Raw genomic sequence first — 15,491 nt, 5'->3', positions numbered from 1 at the left:
TAAGAGACTGGACAAAAATCGTGCACCTATGGATGAGGACAGTGGGTGGGGAGGGCGGAGGGTGGGGTGGGACCTGAGAGGAAGGGAGTTATGGGGGGGAAAAAGAGGAACAAATGTAATAATCTGAACAATAAAGATTTAAAAAAACACAAAAAAAAACAAAGAAAAAAAACAAAACAGACTTCAGTTTCATTTGGAAAATGAAATACTTGTTTTTAAAGAAATAAGGGTATAGTTTCACTATTTTTTGTGACACATGAAATTGTTGAAATAGCATTCTTATTTCTTGTGTGGCTGCTAATTTATAGTTGTTTTCTTTGAGTAAAAAGGCTATTGAAATAATATTTCCTACATAATAGATTTGGAAGACTTATATTTTAAGTTGATATTTTGAGCTAGCTGGATGAGTCACTTCCAACCTGTTTCCTTCTTGTAGGAGTTTGGATTTAGATCATTACCAAGTTCTTTCATCTTTAATTCCATGATTCTAATGCAAGTATTTTTATGTGGTGCTCAAAATACTACATAGACAGTGTTTATTTTCCACTTTGCCTCAGATTTCCTTGAAACGATTTCCCATATTTATTAGAAGATGTAGTATCCTGTTAATGCAGCTGGAATCTCTGCTAGGAGCCTTTGAGAGCCTGGGCAAAGCCTGGCCCCGAAATATGGAGACTCAGCGTAAGCACCAGAACCTGCACTTGAAGAAGTGCTGTAACCAGAGGTTACTTATTGAGAGCAGAAATGTTCTGAGTGATAAGTTATTGTTTCTTGTACCTTCTGACTAATAGAATTATCCAACACAAATTTTACTCCTACATTGGCACATAATCCTATTGTATCAGTTTGTTAGGGTTGCTATAACAAAGTACCACAGACTAGGTGGCTTAACGAACAGAAATTCATTTTCTCACATTTCTATTTGAGATCAGGGTGTCAACAGTTTTGCTTTTTTCTGAAACCTCTCTCGGCTTGTAAATAACGATCTACAATTCTTCCTAATCTCTTCTTATGAGAACACCAGCAATACTGGATTAGGGTCCACCCCCATGACCTCTTTAAAGATGCTGTCTCTCAGTACAGTTGTTCTGAGGTTCTTAGGTTTAGGACTTAGTTATGAATTTGGGGGAACGCAATTCAGCCCTTAACACCCATGATTTACTATATATATAGTTTGACTATAAAAAGAATTCTCTTACTCTTCTTTGTGATACTATTTGCTGAGCAATCCACAGAATATATTAGTGGGGTCTCTTCATCTTGGAAATTAATGGCCTTGTAAGTAAACAAATCTTTAATTAGCAAGTGATGCTGAAACCGGTTTGGCTCAGTGGATAGAGCGTCGGCCTGCGGACTGAAAGGTCCCAGGTTCGATTCCGGTGAAGGGCATGTACCTGGGTTGCGGGCACATCCCCAGTAGGGGATGTGCAGGAGGCAGCTGATCGATGTCTCTCTCTCATCGATGTTTCTAACTCTCTATCTCTCTCCCTTCCTCTCTGTAAAAAATCAATAAAATATATTTTAAAAAAATTAGCAAGTGAAATCTCTGTTTCACTGAGAACCTTGAGACTTTTTGAGAGATTTTTAGAATTGGATGTGTATTTCCAAAGGGTTAAGTAGATGAGCAAACAGTAAACCTTTGTTTGTTGGATTAGGTTGCAGTTAGGAGTCTTTTGACTGGGCCTTGAACTTGGGAATCAGGCTCCTCTGAAGTTTGCCTTCTGTTAGTTTCTGCAGTGTTTCCCCCTAGACATCTTAATATGCTTGAATGTTAATTAAAAAGTATGTTGATTATTTGTAATTGGATATGTCTGAAATCAGATTTAAGATTGTCTCTGAGCCTTGTCATTCTTTTGTGAACTTTAAAAAGTAGATTTGCCATGTATAGGAAGGATTTTCCAAAAGATAAGTATTTATAAATGGTCTTATGTCTTAGCATTATGTTATGGACTGCAGTGGAAGTCTACTTTTTTTTGACGCCATTAGGGCTACTGATTTTTTCTTGAATAGGGTAGGAAAAGTAGGGAATTTATATAAAAACTAGTGGCCCGGTGCACAGATTCGTGCACATTGAAAGGAAATTAATTAGAAGAAAGATTCGTGCGGTAATTACGTTACTGCAAAAAATTACATGTCAAAATAGTATATATAATATAGTATTATAAAATTAAAACGTGTGTGATAGGCAGCAGCGAGAGCTTTATATGTATCGCGCATGCACGATTTGTTTATTTTTAAATGGCCAGTGCGCATCGGTTGGACAGACGGATGGTTGGTCTCTTGGCCTTTTATATATATAGAAGATGATACCTATCCAAAGCAGTTTATTTAAGTGTAAGGCATAGAAATGTATATTCATTTGCCAGTTATTGAGGGGACGGCAAGCCTTTGATAATTGAACTGTTACACATTGACTTCTTGTACATCTTACTCACAAGGTATCATCTACAATTTCTGAGTTCTGTTTCTTTATGGTAGAAAAAGAGGCTAAAATCTCTTATGCAGCAATTCCAGTGCAGAATTCTTGTAGATTTTTACTGCTATCTATCTTTACATATGTGACTCAAACTAAAAATAATGACTTTATTGCGTTTTATACACCTATTTCATCAGTTAGCGTACTATCCTATCTAATAATAGACAAACATGGTAATTAACTGTACCTCCGACACGCTTCCCATTGGCTAATCAGGGCGATATGCAAATTAACTGCCAACTAAGATGGTGGCCGGCAGCCAGGCAGCTGAAGGGAACAGGAGGCTTGGTTGCCCCGGTGATGGAGGAAGCCAAGGTTCCCCGCCTGCCGCTGCCGGCTTCTGAGCTGCAACTCTAAGAAACAATGTTGCAATTATAGAAGTTAAACGAAACCCAGAAACCTGCTTTCGGCCAGCCGGGCTTCAGCCAGTGTTTCAATTATAGAACCAAAACAAACCAGATACCGGCTTTCTGCAGCCGAGGTCTCAGAGCTGGAGCCGAGCTTCAGAGCTAAAGCTGGCTCTCAGTTCCAGTGACAGATATAGAAGGTAAATAAATCCCAGAATAAAGCGCACTATGACACACACTGACCACCAGGGGGCAGACGCTCAATGCAGGAGCTGTCCTCTGGTGGTCAGTAGCTCCCACATGGGGGAGCTCTGCTCAGCCAGAAGCCAGGCTGATGGCTGCCAGTACAGCGGTGGTGGTGGGAGCCTCTCCTGCTTCCTCAGCAGCACTAAGGATGTCCGACTGCAGTTTAGGCCTGCTCCCCACTGGCATGTGGACGTCCCCCGAGGACTGCCGGGCTGCCAGCGGGATGTCTGATTGCCATCTTAGGCCCAATCCCCCAGGGAGCGGGCCTAAGCCAGCAGGTGGTCATCCCCTGAGGGGTCCCAGACTGTGAGAGGGCACAGGCCGCGCTGAGGGGATTCCCCCCCCCCAATGCACAAAATTTTGTGTACCGGGCCTCTAGTAATTATATAATTGTAATTGCCAAGTGCAGTTGGCATGACTGGTTTCGGATAGAGCTGCTGTCTGTTGGTAAGCCCACAGGAGCTCCCGCCTGCAGAGTTCTGCTTTCTTATCATTCAGGATGTTCTACAGGGAAAGGGAGTGTGGTTAAGATTCAGTGTCAGTTCCTTGGAGAAGGATACTGCTTTGAAAATGAACATTTATGAACAGTTATACACGACCTTCATGGGGGGAAGTTCTGATCAGGGTAGTTTGTTTGGGAATTGGACACAAAGTCAGCCTGAAGTTCTGTTTGTTTGGTTTTTTTGAAATTTCATGGCTTTAACTTAAGGCATTTGTTGTTTTATTTTTTCCTCCTTTTCCCTCTTTTTTTCTGCCTCCCTATCTCCCACCCATCTCTGCCCCTCTGTCGCTCTCTGTTTTTATCTCTGTCCCTCACTCGCTTTGTCTTTTGCTCCTTCACACTCCCTGTCCTGCTCTGTCCCATTCTGACTTTCTTCCCAGGTTGTTATCGGCAGGAGCTATGCAAATTGATGTGTGACCGGCTAAAACTCAGCACATGGAAAGTGCAGTTAGGAGTCCTACAGTCAATGAATGCCTTTTTTCAGGGGTAATTTGCTTCATAGTTTATTTATTTCGCCCTTTCCCCCTTAGCATTTTATATGTAATCAATGAAATTCTTTTAAATTTTAAAACTAAATGACATCATAAAGTGATACATGCAGATAGAAATTATTTGTGCCAGAAAGGTTTTGGAATATTTCTTAAAACTGGCATCTGTATCTTGCTTTCTGATTTTTATAGATTAATGCTTTTGGAAGAAGAACATGCAGACCCTGAGGCTTTGACTGAAATTCTCCTTGAAACTTGTAAATCAATCACATATTCTTTAGGTGAGTGTGATAAACTGACATTGATAAGGGGTCCTGATTTTAAAGGTCAGGGAGCTGAGCTTCAGATATTTTCCAGCTTTTGCTAGGAACTATGTTTATGGAAGTATTAAACTATCTTATTTAATATACTCTGTATGCCCAGACTGAAATATATTAACCTGGAACTATAATTTAGGATTTTCACTCAGATTAGAAAAACCTTTGTGATAAGTATTTTTAAAAAAACTTCTACTGGGAAATAATTTTAAACTTACAGAAAAGTTGCAATAATAGTACATATATCCCACATATGAAATCATATGGTTCTCGACTTTTGCTGTAGGACTTATTTTGCTAGGCATTATATTCTCAAGATCCATCCATGTTGTCTAAATGGCAGTATTTCATCTTTTCTTATGGCTGAGTAGTATTCCATTGTAATATGTACTACATCTTTATCGAGTCATCTGTCGAGGGATATTTCAATTATTTCCATGTGTTCACCACTATGAATAACGTTGCAATGAACATAAGGATACACACGTCTTTGCGAATAAATGTTCTCAAATTTTTCAAGTACGTACCCAGAAGAGGGGTTGCTAGGTCATATGGTAACTCTATTCTTAATTTTTTGAGGAATCTCCATAGTAGCTGTACCAGTTTACATTCCCATCAGCAGTGAATGAGGGTTTCTTTTTCTCCACAACCTTTCCAACACTTATTTTACTTGTCTTGTTGATAACAGCCATTCTAACAGGTGTGACATGTAATTAATGAAGCTAAGCATATTTTCATATATCTGTTGGCCATTTGTATGTCTTCTTGGGAGAAGTGTCTTTGGATTGTTTGTTTTTTTGTTGTTGAGTTCTGTGATATAAAACTGAAAGCAACAAATGAACAAACAAGACAAGTAAAAACTCATAGCTCCGGCCAGGTGGGTCATTTCGTTAGAGCACCGTTTCCATACGCCAAGGTTGTGGGTGTGATCCCTAATCAGGGCACATGCAAGAATCAACCAATGAACGTATATGTGAAACAACAAATTGATGTTCCCCCACCCCCTCTAAATCAATGCAAGAAAAAATAACCACACCAAAAAACCCTTATAGATACAGACAACAGGATGGTGGTTACCAGAGGGAAAGGAATGTTGGGGAGAGAGAGTAGAGGCTAAAGGGGGTCCAATATATGGTGACTGAAGGAGATTTTACTTTGGGTGGTAAACACAATACAATACACAGATGATGTATTATAGAATTGTATACTTGAAAGCCTATATAATTTTGTTAACCAAAGTCACCCCAATAAATTTAATTTTAAAAAGCTAGCAAAAACAAACAGAAACCTGAGCTCAATGACTTGCCAGGCTTAGCTCTCAGACATGGATGACACTGCCCCTGCGGTGGGAAGGTTGGGCTGCCATGAAGAGGGGTGACTTTTCCATCAGCCTGTGCCTCGGTTTCCCTCCTGTCCCATGCTGAGGGGCTCAGTCAAGATATTAAATAAAAATAGTTCATATAATACCCATATATCTTTTAACCAAAGTTGCCTGTTAACATTTTGCCCCATTTACTTAATCATTACTTCTATATACATATTTTTCTTGAACCATTTGAAAGTATATTGTTTATGTCACACCCCCCTTTACCTCTAAATTTTTCAGTGCCTGTTCTCTTACATCACCTCAGTACAGTTACCAACTTTAGGCAGTATAATGATGCCATTTTAAAAATCAAATTCTTTATTGTTCATGTTCTAGGTTTTCCATTGACTCAGAATGTTTTTTATAGAATTTTCCCCCTCGCCTCCATTAAGGAATTTCAGTCCAGGATCATTTATTGAATTTAGTTGTTATATCTTTTTATTCTTTAATTTGGAACACTCTCTCAGCCTTTCTCTGGCCTATATGACATTGACAATTTTGAAGAAAAGTCTCCCCCTATCTTTTTTAACTGGAAGGTTTCTCATGGTGTTTGTCTCATGTTTCCTCCTGATTAGATGCAGGTCATGACTTCCCAGTTGGGATACTCCCTCCATAAGTGACGTGCCTCACATCAAGAGGCACACAGTGTCCATCTGCCCTCACTGGCGATGTTAATTTTGATTACCTGGTCAAGGTATATTCAGTTTTCTCTACCTTCTAGTTAATATTCCACCTCACTCCCCTCGTGTCTAATAAGCAGCCTGTGGAAAATACTTTAAGACCATTTAGACAACCTGCTCTTCTTCACAGCTGTTTGAGGAAGCAGTGTCGGGAAGACACTTCAGGCCATGCAGGCATGCTGCTCCTCTCCAGAAGGCCTAGACCTAGCACGCATCAAGGTTTCTTCCTGAACCCGTTCTCACTGAGACGGCTTTCTAACTCCAGCCTCCCTCACATTTACCTTTTGACAGTTGGCATCCTCATAAGCAAGACCCCACCCTCTCCCTGTCTCTATTATCGATACTGATTCATGGATTCCTGTTCCCCCAGTTGGTTTATAATTAATTATTTTTCTTAATTTGTTGCTCATATGGTCGCAGATTTGGCCAGTGGAGGCTCCTTCAAGCTGACTCCTGTGTCCTGTTGACAGGTCAAGTCATTCTTACAGGCCCTTTTGTACTTTGTAACAAACAGGATGTTATAAGCTCATCTTGTGCTTTCCTTGCTGTGAGTTTGGTTGGGTTACTTTTTTCGGTAGACAATTTCACCGTGAACTAGATGCTGATTGAGAGCAGTGGTCACCAACTGGTGGTCCATGGACCACTGGCGGTCCATGAGGTCTGAAAGGCTGGCAACAGCCGATCTAGAGTAGACACTAAGGAAGTATGTTTTAGTTGTATAGTGTGCTTTTGGTTAAAGAACTGGCAGTTAAGAAACTGGTCTCTACAGGGTCCCAGGCAGGTGTCTCTGATTTTGCCTTTACCCTGGGTTGTGTAATGTTCTTTGTTAATTTGAGGTCATGCAAACCTAAAGACCCTTCTTAGGTATTATGAGGAGATGCATATGTGCTTAAGTAGTGTCTTTTGAATTCCCACTGCTAAATTGGGTCCTTTAAATATTGCCATTTAGTGTGGTGATTGATATATTTGGCTGACATTTTTTTTTTAAGCAAGGAATGTGGGCACATAGCACATTTCAAGTATTTAATGATAGATAACCCAGAAAGGGAACTTACTTCAGAAAAGGTGTGTCTTTCCCTGAATTTGTCATTTCTTAACATCTTTCAGTAACATTAACTTAATCTTGGAGCTTTTGTTTCGGAGGCATATAAAACAAGTAATGTGCATTATGTGATTTTTTTTCCTTAGAAAATAAGACGTACTCGTCTGTGAGAACAGAAGCTTTATCTGTGATAGAATTACTGCTTAAAAAGCTTGAAGGTGAGTTCCTGATAGTTCTGATTGAAAAACCGGAAAGCCAGGATATTTTATGGCATATGTTTTAGAAATTATTTTCCTGATTTTAATAAGCACATGCTCTAAATTACAAATTTATGGACATCCAAGTGGGACAAAGATAAAACCCTAAAATTTTATTAAAGTGTTTAAATTTTATGAAGCTGTAGTTATCTTAGAATAATAGTTTTTGTTTCCAGTGTGAATCCTGACTTAATCTTTTTTTTAAAATATATTTTACTGATTTTTTGCAGAGAGGAAAGGAGAGAGATAGTTAGAAACATTGATGAGAGAGAGACATCGATCAGCTGCCTCCTGCACATCTCCTACTGGGGATGTGCCTGCAACCCAGGTATATACCCTTGACTGGAATCGAACCTGGGACCTTTCATTCCGCAGGCCGACACTCTATCCACTGAGCCAGACCGGTTTCGGCACTGACTTAATCTTGGTTATTATGGCATGTGGTTGACAGTGCATAGTATAGCTCACTGTCCACATGTAAATAAACAGAATGACACACTGAAAAGTGGAGTTGGGAAAGCATTTTAACAATTATCCACCCGAGTCATCTAATTTGATAGCATTTTCTTAATCCTATTTTTCCCTGTTTTTCTTTTTTTAACCTTCTTATAAAGATTTCTTCTAGTGGCTGTGGTAAAAGAAAACATTTTCTCCAGTGGTGTATCTGTTACTAATTTTAAAAGGAGGCCTCTTTTTTTTCTTTTCTCTTCTTTTTTTTTCCATTATTTTAACCCCAGGGAATAGGGAAGAAGAAGCAGTTTCTCCAGATCCTGTATATTTGAAATTTTTACTTATTTATTTTTGCTTAACATTTAAAGGACCTCTTGTAGGGCTCCATAAAACAGGCTTTTTAGACTCAGTAACATCACACCTTGTAATCCCTTTTTTCTTTGTTGAAATGCAAGAGCAAGGCCCCTCATCAGATCACTGAATTTGCACTGTTTGCCAAATATGCATGAATGTATTCTAGGTGAGTAAAATGAGGCTAAATGGTGAAGTAACATGCCAAAACCACATCACTAGAATGTAGCAGAACCTCACAAGTAAGACTTAGGATCTTTACTTTGAGGTTCTCTGATGCTCCCCTTAAAGGAATAATAAATTATCATCTGTTGAAACTGATTGTGCAATTTTGAAATTTGTTCAATATTTTTTTAACTGAACAAACATCTATACTAATAAAAGGGTAATATCCTTCCAGACAAAGCCACAGTGGCAGGGGCTGAGGGGCAATCAGGCCAGCAGGGGAAGGCAGTTAGGGGCGATCAGGCTGGCAGGGGAAGGCAGTTAGGGGCATCAGGCCGGCAGGCAGAGGTGCTTAGGGGCCATCAGGCAAGCAGGCAGGTGAGCAATTAGGAGCCAGCAGTCCCAGATCGAGCCTAAACCAGCAGTTGGACATACCCCGAGGGGTCCTGGATTTGAGAGGGTGCAGGCCAACTGAGGGACCCCCTTCCCTCCTTGCACGAATTTTGTGTACTGGGGCTCTAATATCTTATAAAGAGGCTTTTTGTGTTGTTGATGATGGCCTTTTGGTCACTTTGTACTTTGCCTTGATACTTCCTACTTATCACTTTGTTTCAGCATCCCTAGATGCTTTTCATCCCACTAATACTGGGGGCAGAGGATGGGACTCCCTGATATTGTCTCAGGTTATTGTCAATAATTAGGGTTTGAGACAACTATTGAACCCGTGATCATTATATCCCAAGTTGTTATCAAGTGGTTGCTTTGCATTTATTTTGGGGATATGATACATGGAGGAAAAGCAGAACGACTAGTTTGGTTTTTTATGCTTGCTTGTTCTATGAGGAATCTCTCTCTCCATTCAGAGTCTAAACAGTGGGAAAGTTTGACATCTGAGTGCAGAACGCTCCTGATTGAATCTTTAGCAACTATGGAGACAGATAACCGACCTGAGCTCAAGGAGAAAGCATCATTGCTGAAGAAAACACTTGAAAATTTGGAATAATTTAGAAGTGGAAGAAACAAACAAGTGCCATGTTCATTGTGATGAAATTGGTGGTATTCTTTGAAAAACCAAGTGGGAAAAGTAAAGATTAACTGTAGCATGCATCATTCCTTGGCTGAAATAAAAACAAAAAAATGCCTTAAATTTTGTTCCTTATTAGCTTTATTTTATTTGATGTTTAAAAGTATCTGGGCTGAGTGAGCTTAATGAAACATGGATGTTTGAGGGGTGGTTGTTGGTAAAACTGATGGAAATAGTTATTAGAAGATTAAAGCTGTTACTAAAGGGATAAACAGCGTTGTAGAGAAGCTGGATAACAATCCTAGAACCGCATCTACATTGAGTGAAGTTACTTCAGGAAGGGGCTCTGTCATCACAGAGGGGAACCCCCTTGTTTCACACCCGGAGACATAGGCTCTGTGCTCACGGCTTCCGTTCTGCGGCCTGTGCTAAGGCCAGGAGCCCGGTGTTGTTGGGTGACCTGCCCGGAAAATTTTCTTTTACAACCTCTGCCAATCAGTGCTAACCCTGACCTAACAGAGAAACAAGAACTAAACTGACATCACTGGGTTCTTGAAATTCATAAGCTGAATGTTGTCATTTGTTAGATTATTGGTTTTTAGAAAGTAATTGTTTAGCATCTTTCATTATGGGCTGAGAGGGAGAATTTGGTCCCCATGTGATAGTTCTGATTGTCCTTTTAAAAAAAAATCCTTACCTGAGGACATGTTTTTTATTGATTTTAAAGAGAGGAAGGAAGAGAGAGAGAGAAACATCGATTGGTTCCCTCCTGTACACGCCCCGACTGAGTATTGAACCCCAAACCTCAGTATGTGGCCTGACTGGGGATTGAACCCAGGACCTTTCAGTGTACAGGATGATGCTCCTACCGAGCCACACTGGCCAGGGCTGATTGTCCTCCTTTCACGGGCAGGTGCAGGTAGGTTAGGGCAAGACTGAGCATTCTGTCCGTCTATGGTTGCGTATTTTGCAAAACCCAAACCAATAATGAAATCATGACTGTTGACTTAGACCATTTATAATCTCAAAACCATAAAAGCACTGTAAAATTTTATACTCACTTTTATGCTATGAGTATGACTTTAGGATAGAAAGGAGAGCATTTTAATTTGCCACCTGGGAATAACTTGGTACTGTTCAAAGCAAATAATTACAGCTAGAGTTTCTCCCTTTCCTTCTGCTGCTCATGCCCCTGCCTAAGGATGTAGGGTAAGGGGAAAAACAAGTGTAACGAAGGTGTTTAAGGTAAACTGAGAACGCTAGCTCACCTTGGATTCCAAGCACAAAATTGGCTTATACTCAGTATTGCCCTTTACTGACGTTAACACCAGGGTTAAAATTTCAGGTTTATTTTTTTTTTTGTGGTTCCTATTGAGCAATGTATTTCAAACTTTCTTGACTGTGACCAAGAATAAAAATAACTTTTTACATTTGACCCAGAACTGTGTGTGTGTGTGTGTGTGTGTGTGTGTGTGTGTGTGTGTGAGAGAGAGAGAGAGAGAGAGAGAGAATATAACATCGTTAACTGAAATATTTTGTGAAATAATTCAGACTCTTACTATGTGTGATATACATTGATCCCTCCTCCACCTCTACTGTTTTAAATGCTCACTGAATTTATTTCCTGACACATAAATGGGTTGCTATTCACAGTTTGAAAAACAGTGCATAGGTAGTACCTAACCTTGGCTGTATATGCTGTGTTCTGGGGTTGCTTCTGATTGGGAAAGGGGTTTACAAAGAAAACTTAAGTGTTTATTTCTGAAACATGTTCTTAGCTGATACTCACTATAATTGTGAGCTTTAGTAGCATCAGGAGTTTTAAGGACCCTTTCGTGGACTTCCACTTGAGAAGACTTTTGCTTTAGGGAAAATCAACTTTGGATGTTTTTCAGAAAGCTTATGGCCTCCCAGTGTTTTCCTGATCAGCACTCCTCCTCCACCAAGTGCCCTCTGACTTGCATGTTCAGTCCCTGGGATGCTGTTCCTAGGCAAGAATGCAGGGGCGGCCAGGTGTTATCAGAAACTAAGGTGTAAGGGCAAGAACTGTGCTCTAGGCCCATATGAAATGTTAAAGCCTCATCAAATTTTGCTTTTAAACATTTTGTTATTTAATATTGGGAATTTCCCATGGTGCTGAGAGAGGTGCTAAGATACTTGAACCTTAGTGCTAGTGAATTAATTTCTTTTAGCTTTCTAAGCACATTTCTAATTTACCAGCCAAGTCATCTGCACAACGAGTAATGCTGAGTTATGGTCTCCCGATGCAGCTCGTGTGTATGTGTGTGTACATATTTATGTAAAAGGGCGAAGAACAGTGTGTGATTGTGGGGTGTTGATACTGGTGAACAAATGGAAGAAGGACCCGTGTGTGTTTGTCTTCTGCCTTCATTTTCCAAAGCTATCTGGAACAGGTTTTTATAATCTACCCCCTACCCCCGAAATATTGTGCCACTAGTTATTCAAGTGACTGATTGAGAGTCTAATGACTAAATTCCTTATTCCTGGAATAAGTACACTAGCTATATCTTCATAAATCTATCGATACATGGAAAGGAGGTACCTGAAGTTTGGCAGTTGGTCAAAACAATGAAAGTAGTATAACATTGTCTTTTTGGTGACAAAGAGCAGCAGTTTCTTTAATGTTTGTGTCCAATTTCTAAATGCCATTGTGTCTGCCTGTGATCCAGTTTACCTGCACAATAAAGCGGACTGCCACCAACCTCCATGGCTTTCCCCTGCCATCTTTTCCTTGTGTATTTACTAAGAAGAAAAAGAGAAGAAAAAAGGTGTGCCCATGTTGATCTAGAAGCAATTGCACTGTGTGAACACTGTCTGCCCCTGGCAGGAGTTTCTGCCGGCCGCCGCCACAATGTATCCATGCTGCCTGTGGAGTACAGGGACTTACTTTGACCTTGGCGCTCATTGTAATGTACAAACTGTTGTTAATGGATGTATATGTAACAGATTTTTGTATTTTATATGCCAAGTCTTCATAGAATCCTCTGCAATATGTACTGGGCTAGCTAAGCATGTGATAGTCTTATTTGAGAGGAAAATCCTACCCATGCCCAGAAGGTATGACGTAAATAAAAGCTGCATGACCAGTTCTTCTGAAGTAGTGCATTGATTTTTACTGGGTCTCTAGGAAAAGAGTTTAGCTTCCGAGGTATTTGACTAGTTATACTGGAAAAACCAAAAAAGCCTGCCTCTGCTTAGCTACCTCTGCTGATGCACCATTAATTCCAGAGTGTGCTTGGAGTCTTTTTTGAGTCATGTTGGGAGAAGCCTTTATGGGCCCCTCTATGTGTTTGTACTCACTTAATTCCATCATAAAATGTATAAAATCAGGGCTTTTTTTAAAAAAAAAAATTAAAATTTACATTTTTATAGATTTCAGAGAGGAAGAAGAGAGAAACATCAACCATGAGAGAGAATTACTCATCGGCAGCCTCCTGCACACCCCACACTGGGGATTGAGCTAACAACCCAGGCATGTGCCCTGACTGGGAATCGAACCGTGACCTCCTGGTTCATAGGTCCATGCTCAACCACCTGAGGCACACCAACGGGTGACCCTCCTATCATTAAATATGGGCCATACTTTACTGTTTACTATGTGACAAATCTAGAAATCCTATCCCCCTCCCATTCCAGAATTGCTGTTATCTTTTTTTACTTCTGAACTAATTCTGTAAAGTCTCAATTCTTTATTGTATGTGCCCCCTGAAGCCTCTGCTCAGTTAGCTTAGTGATCAGGTAATGATTCGACAGATTTCCTTAAGTTTCCTGTACCCGTAAGTTCTCCATTCTGATAACTACCGTTCCTCTAAAATCCAAAGCTCCATTACCCAAGGTTGTTGTGTTTATATGATTTTAATTGCATTTTGGGGAGTAACAGTGGGAGTAGAGAATAGCTAAGACCAGCCAACAACCTCAAATTCCATGAGATACCACTATTTTTATAGATCCTTAGCCTTTCCTGCTATTTGGTATTTTTCATTGGCTAGTTTCTCTGTGTTCTTTTTAGTCCTCAACATTTCTGGGCCTTCTCCTGTCTTTCTTATACCCTCGTCACTCTCCTCGCTCCCAGTGTTCCAAGCCCTTCTGAAGGAGCCAGCAGTGAACTTTAAAATTGTATAACTTCATTAGTAAATAGAATAATTGAGTTATCTCTGTTACAATCTTTTCCCATTTGAATGAGCCCAGGCCCTGCTTTCACAATAGAACAGACCTGAGGTGTTTTTCTAAATAAAAGCCACATAACCAGGAGGTGAGATGCCGCTCTTTCGAAAGGTGAAGTGGCTGAGGTTAGGTGATTTTGTTTGGTTTGGGGAGAAATGATTCTGAAAACCTTCATCTCTACCATCTTGACAAGAATTAAAATTTTTTGTTCATTGATCAAAATAATACATGTTTAGAGGTGCACTTGTTACAGAAGACCGAATGACTGGGAATCGAACGCTTCGTGAGAGGAAGGGAGGGACCCCGTTTATTAACACCAGTGGACTCCGGGAATAATTTCCAAATCAGAGTGAAGAAACACACAGGGAACCTGTCTTTATATATCCCGCTGGGGTCTTTGTCCTGCCCGCTTCGTGGCCCTACAGGAAGGCCCCCAGGTGTCAGGCCACATGGATGGTCCGTCCTGGCACCAGCATAACTGCCCCCGCCCCAGGGCAGTGTATTGTTCACAGTTCCATGGCCTCTGCATTTAGATAATAAGTTCTGCAAGACCAGTGTCGTCCTCCTCACACTGTAAGTTTTACATTCGGATTCATTTCGTGTATTGGTTATTACATTGCTGCTATAAAATTGTTCCCTTCATATCTGCACTATTCTTGTTAGAGTCATTCTATTACCTCCAAATTTTCATGTAACTGATAATGGAATCTTTCGGGTCACTTTGTTTCACCTAGCTGTTAGAAAATTATTGAATTTTATTCATCTTTTTATTAGGCAACTTTATTAAATTGCTGTGAAACAGTTTTAATTTATTCCCTTTGGATGTAAAATTATCTAGTTTGCAAGTGATAATTTTATTTCCTTTTCTTCCATATCACTGCCTGTTGTTTCTATTTAATGTCTTAGTGTCAACCTTCTAGCAAAACTCTTGTTGCCCAGGGATGGGAGAGATTTATGGTGAGCGCTGAGCTTTAGGACGAGAATGGCGAGAAGAGGCGGTGCGGGCTGGTCTGGGGGCGCCTGGGGGTCTGTCTGCCACGCTTTGCCGAGCAGCTTCACCACCTCATCGTAGATGAGGAACATGATGGCCACGTCCTAGGGGACCGGCCGGGCTGGGGAAGTGCCCGTGCAGACCCGTGAGGCCCTCATTCCTCAGGGTCTGCCAGACAGCCCACGTGCTCCGCCTTCGAGCACCGCCAGGCCCCACAGCCGGTCCAGACCACGCGTGGCGTTGATTCCTGCAGCTGCGCCCTCGGTAGTTCCCAGCACCGTGATCAGCGGTCTCGGCGGCGTGTGGGGCCGTCCCCTCGGCACCAGCTCTGCAGGGAGGTCACGACAAAGAAGCGTGAGGCCCTGGTATGTCCCCTTCACCCCTGTCCCCGCACAATCGCCCCGACTCGGTAGAAGGGGCCTCACTCAGTCCTTTGCGCTGGGGGAGGTGCGGTGGTGGGTGAGTGTCACCCTATGGTCTCCTCGGGGCGCACGACCACCGCGGCCTCGGGCCATGAGGCGCCCGCGCCGCCCAGCAGCCTTTGGACGCGTTGCTGCTGGAAACACAACGATCACCGGCGGGACGGAGCGGAGCGGCGGGGAGC

At 41.3% G+C, this 15,491-nt stretch overlaps 1 protein-coding gene across 1 annotated transcript in view; it reads left to right on the top strand.

Annotated features, from left to right (window-relative positions):
- KIAA0368 (KIAA0368 ortholog) overlaps window positions 1–10,391 on the top strand; it is an 87,374-nt gene extending 76,983 nt beyond the window's left edge. The window contains exons 45-49 of the mRNA XM_006771227.2: window positions 558–681; window positions 3,952–4,057; window positions 4,252–4,340; window positions 7,611–7,682; window positions 9,551–10,391. Coding sequence (XP_006771290.1) covers window positions 558–681; window positions 3,952–4,057; window positions 4,252–4,340; window positions 7,611–7,682; window positions 9,551–9,690 — 531 coding nt within the window. The 3' untranslated portion in view covers window positions 9,691–10,391. The remainder of the gene's footprint in view (window positions 1–557; window positions 682–3,951; window positions 4,058–4,251; window positions 4,341–7,610; window positions 7,683–9,550) is intronic.
- The last annotated feature ends 5,100 nt before the right edge of the window (window positions 10,392–15,491 follow it).

The sequence above is a fragment of the Myotis davidii genome, unplaced genomic scaffold (genome assembly GCF_000327345.1).
Source record: "Myotis davidii unplaced genomic scaffold, ASM32734v1 scaffold64, whole genome shotgun sequence".
NCBI classification, from domain to species: Eukaryota; Metazoa; Chordata; class Mammalia; order Chiroptera; family Vespertilionidae; genus Myotis; species Myotis davidii.
The sequence above is the reverse complement of the archived record's forward strand: the minus strand, read 5'-3'. Positions and strand labels throughout refer to the sequence as shown.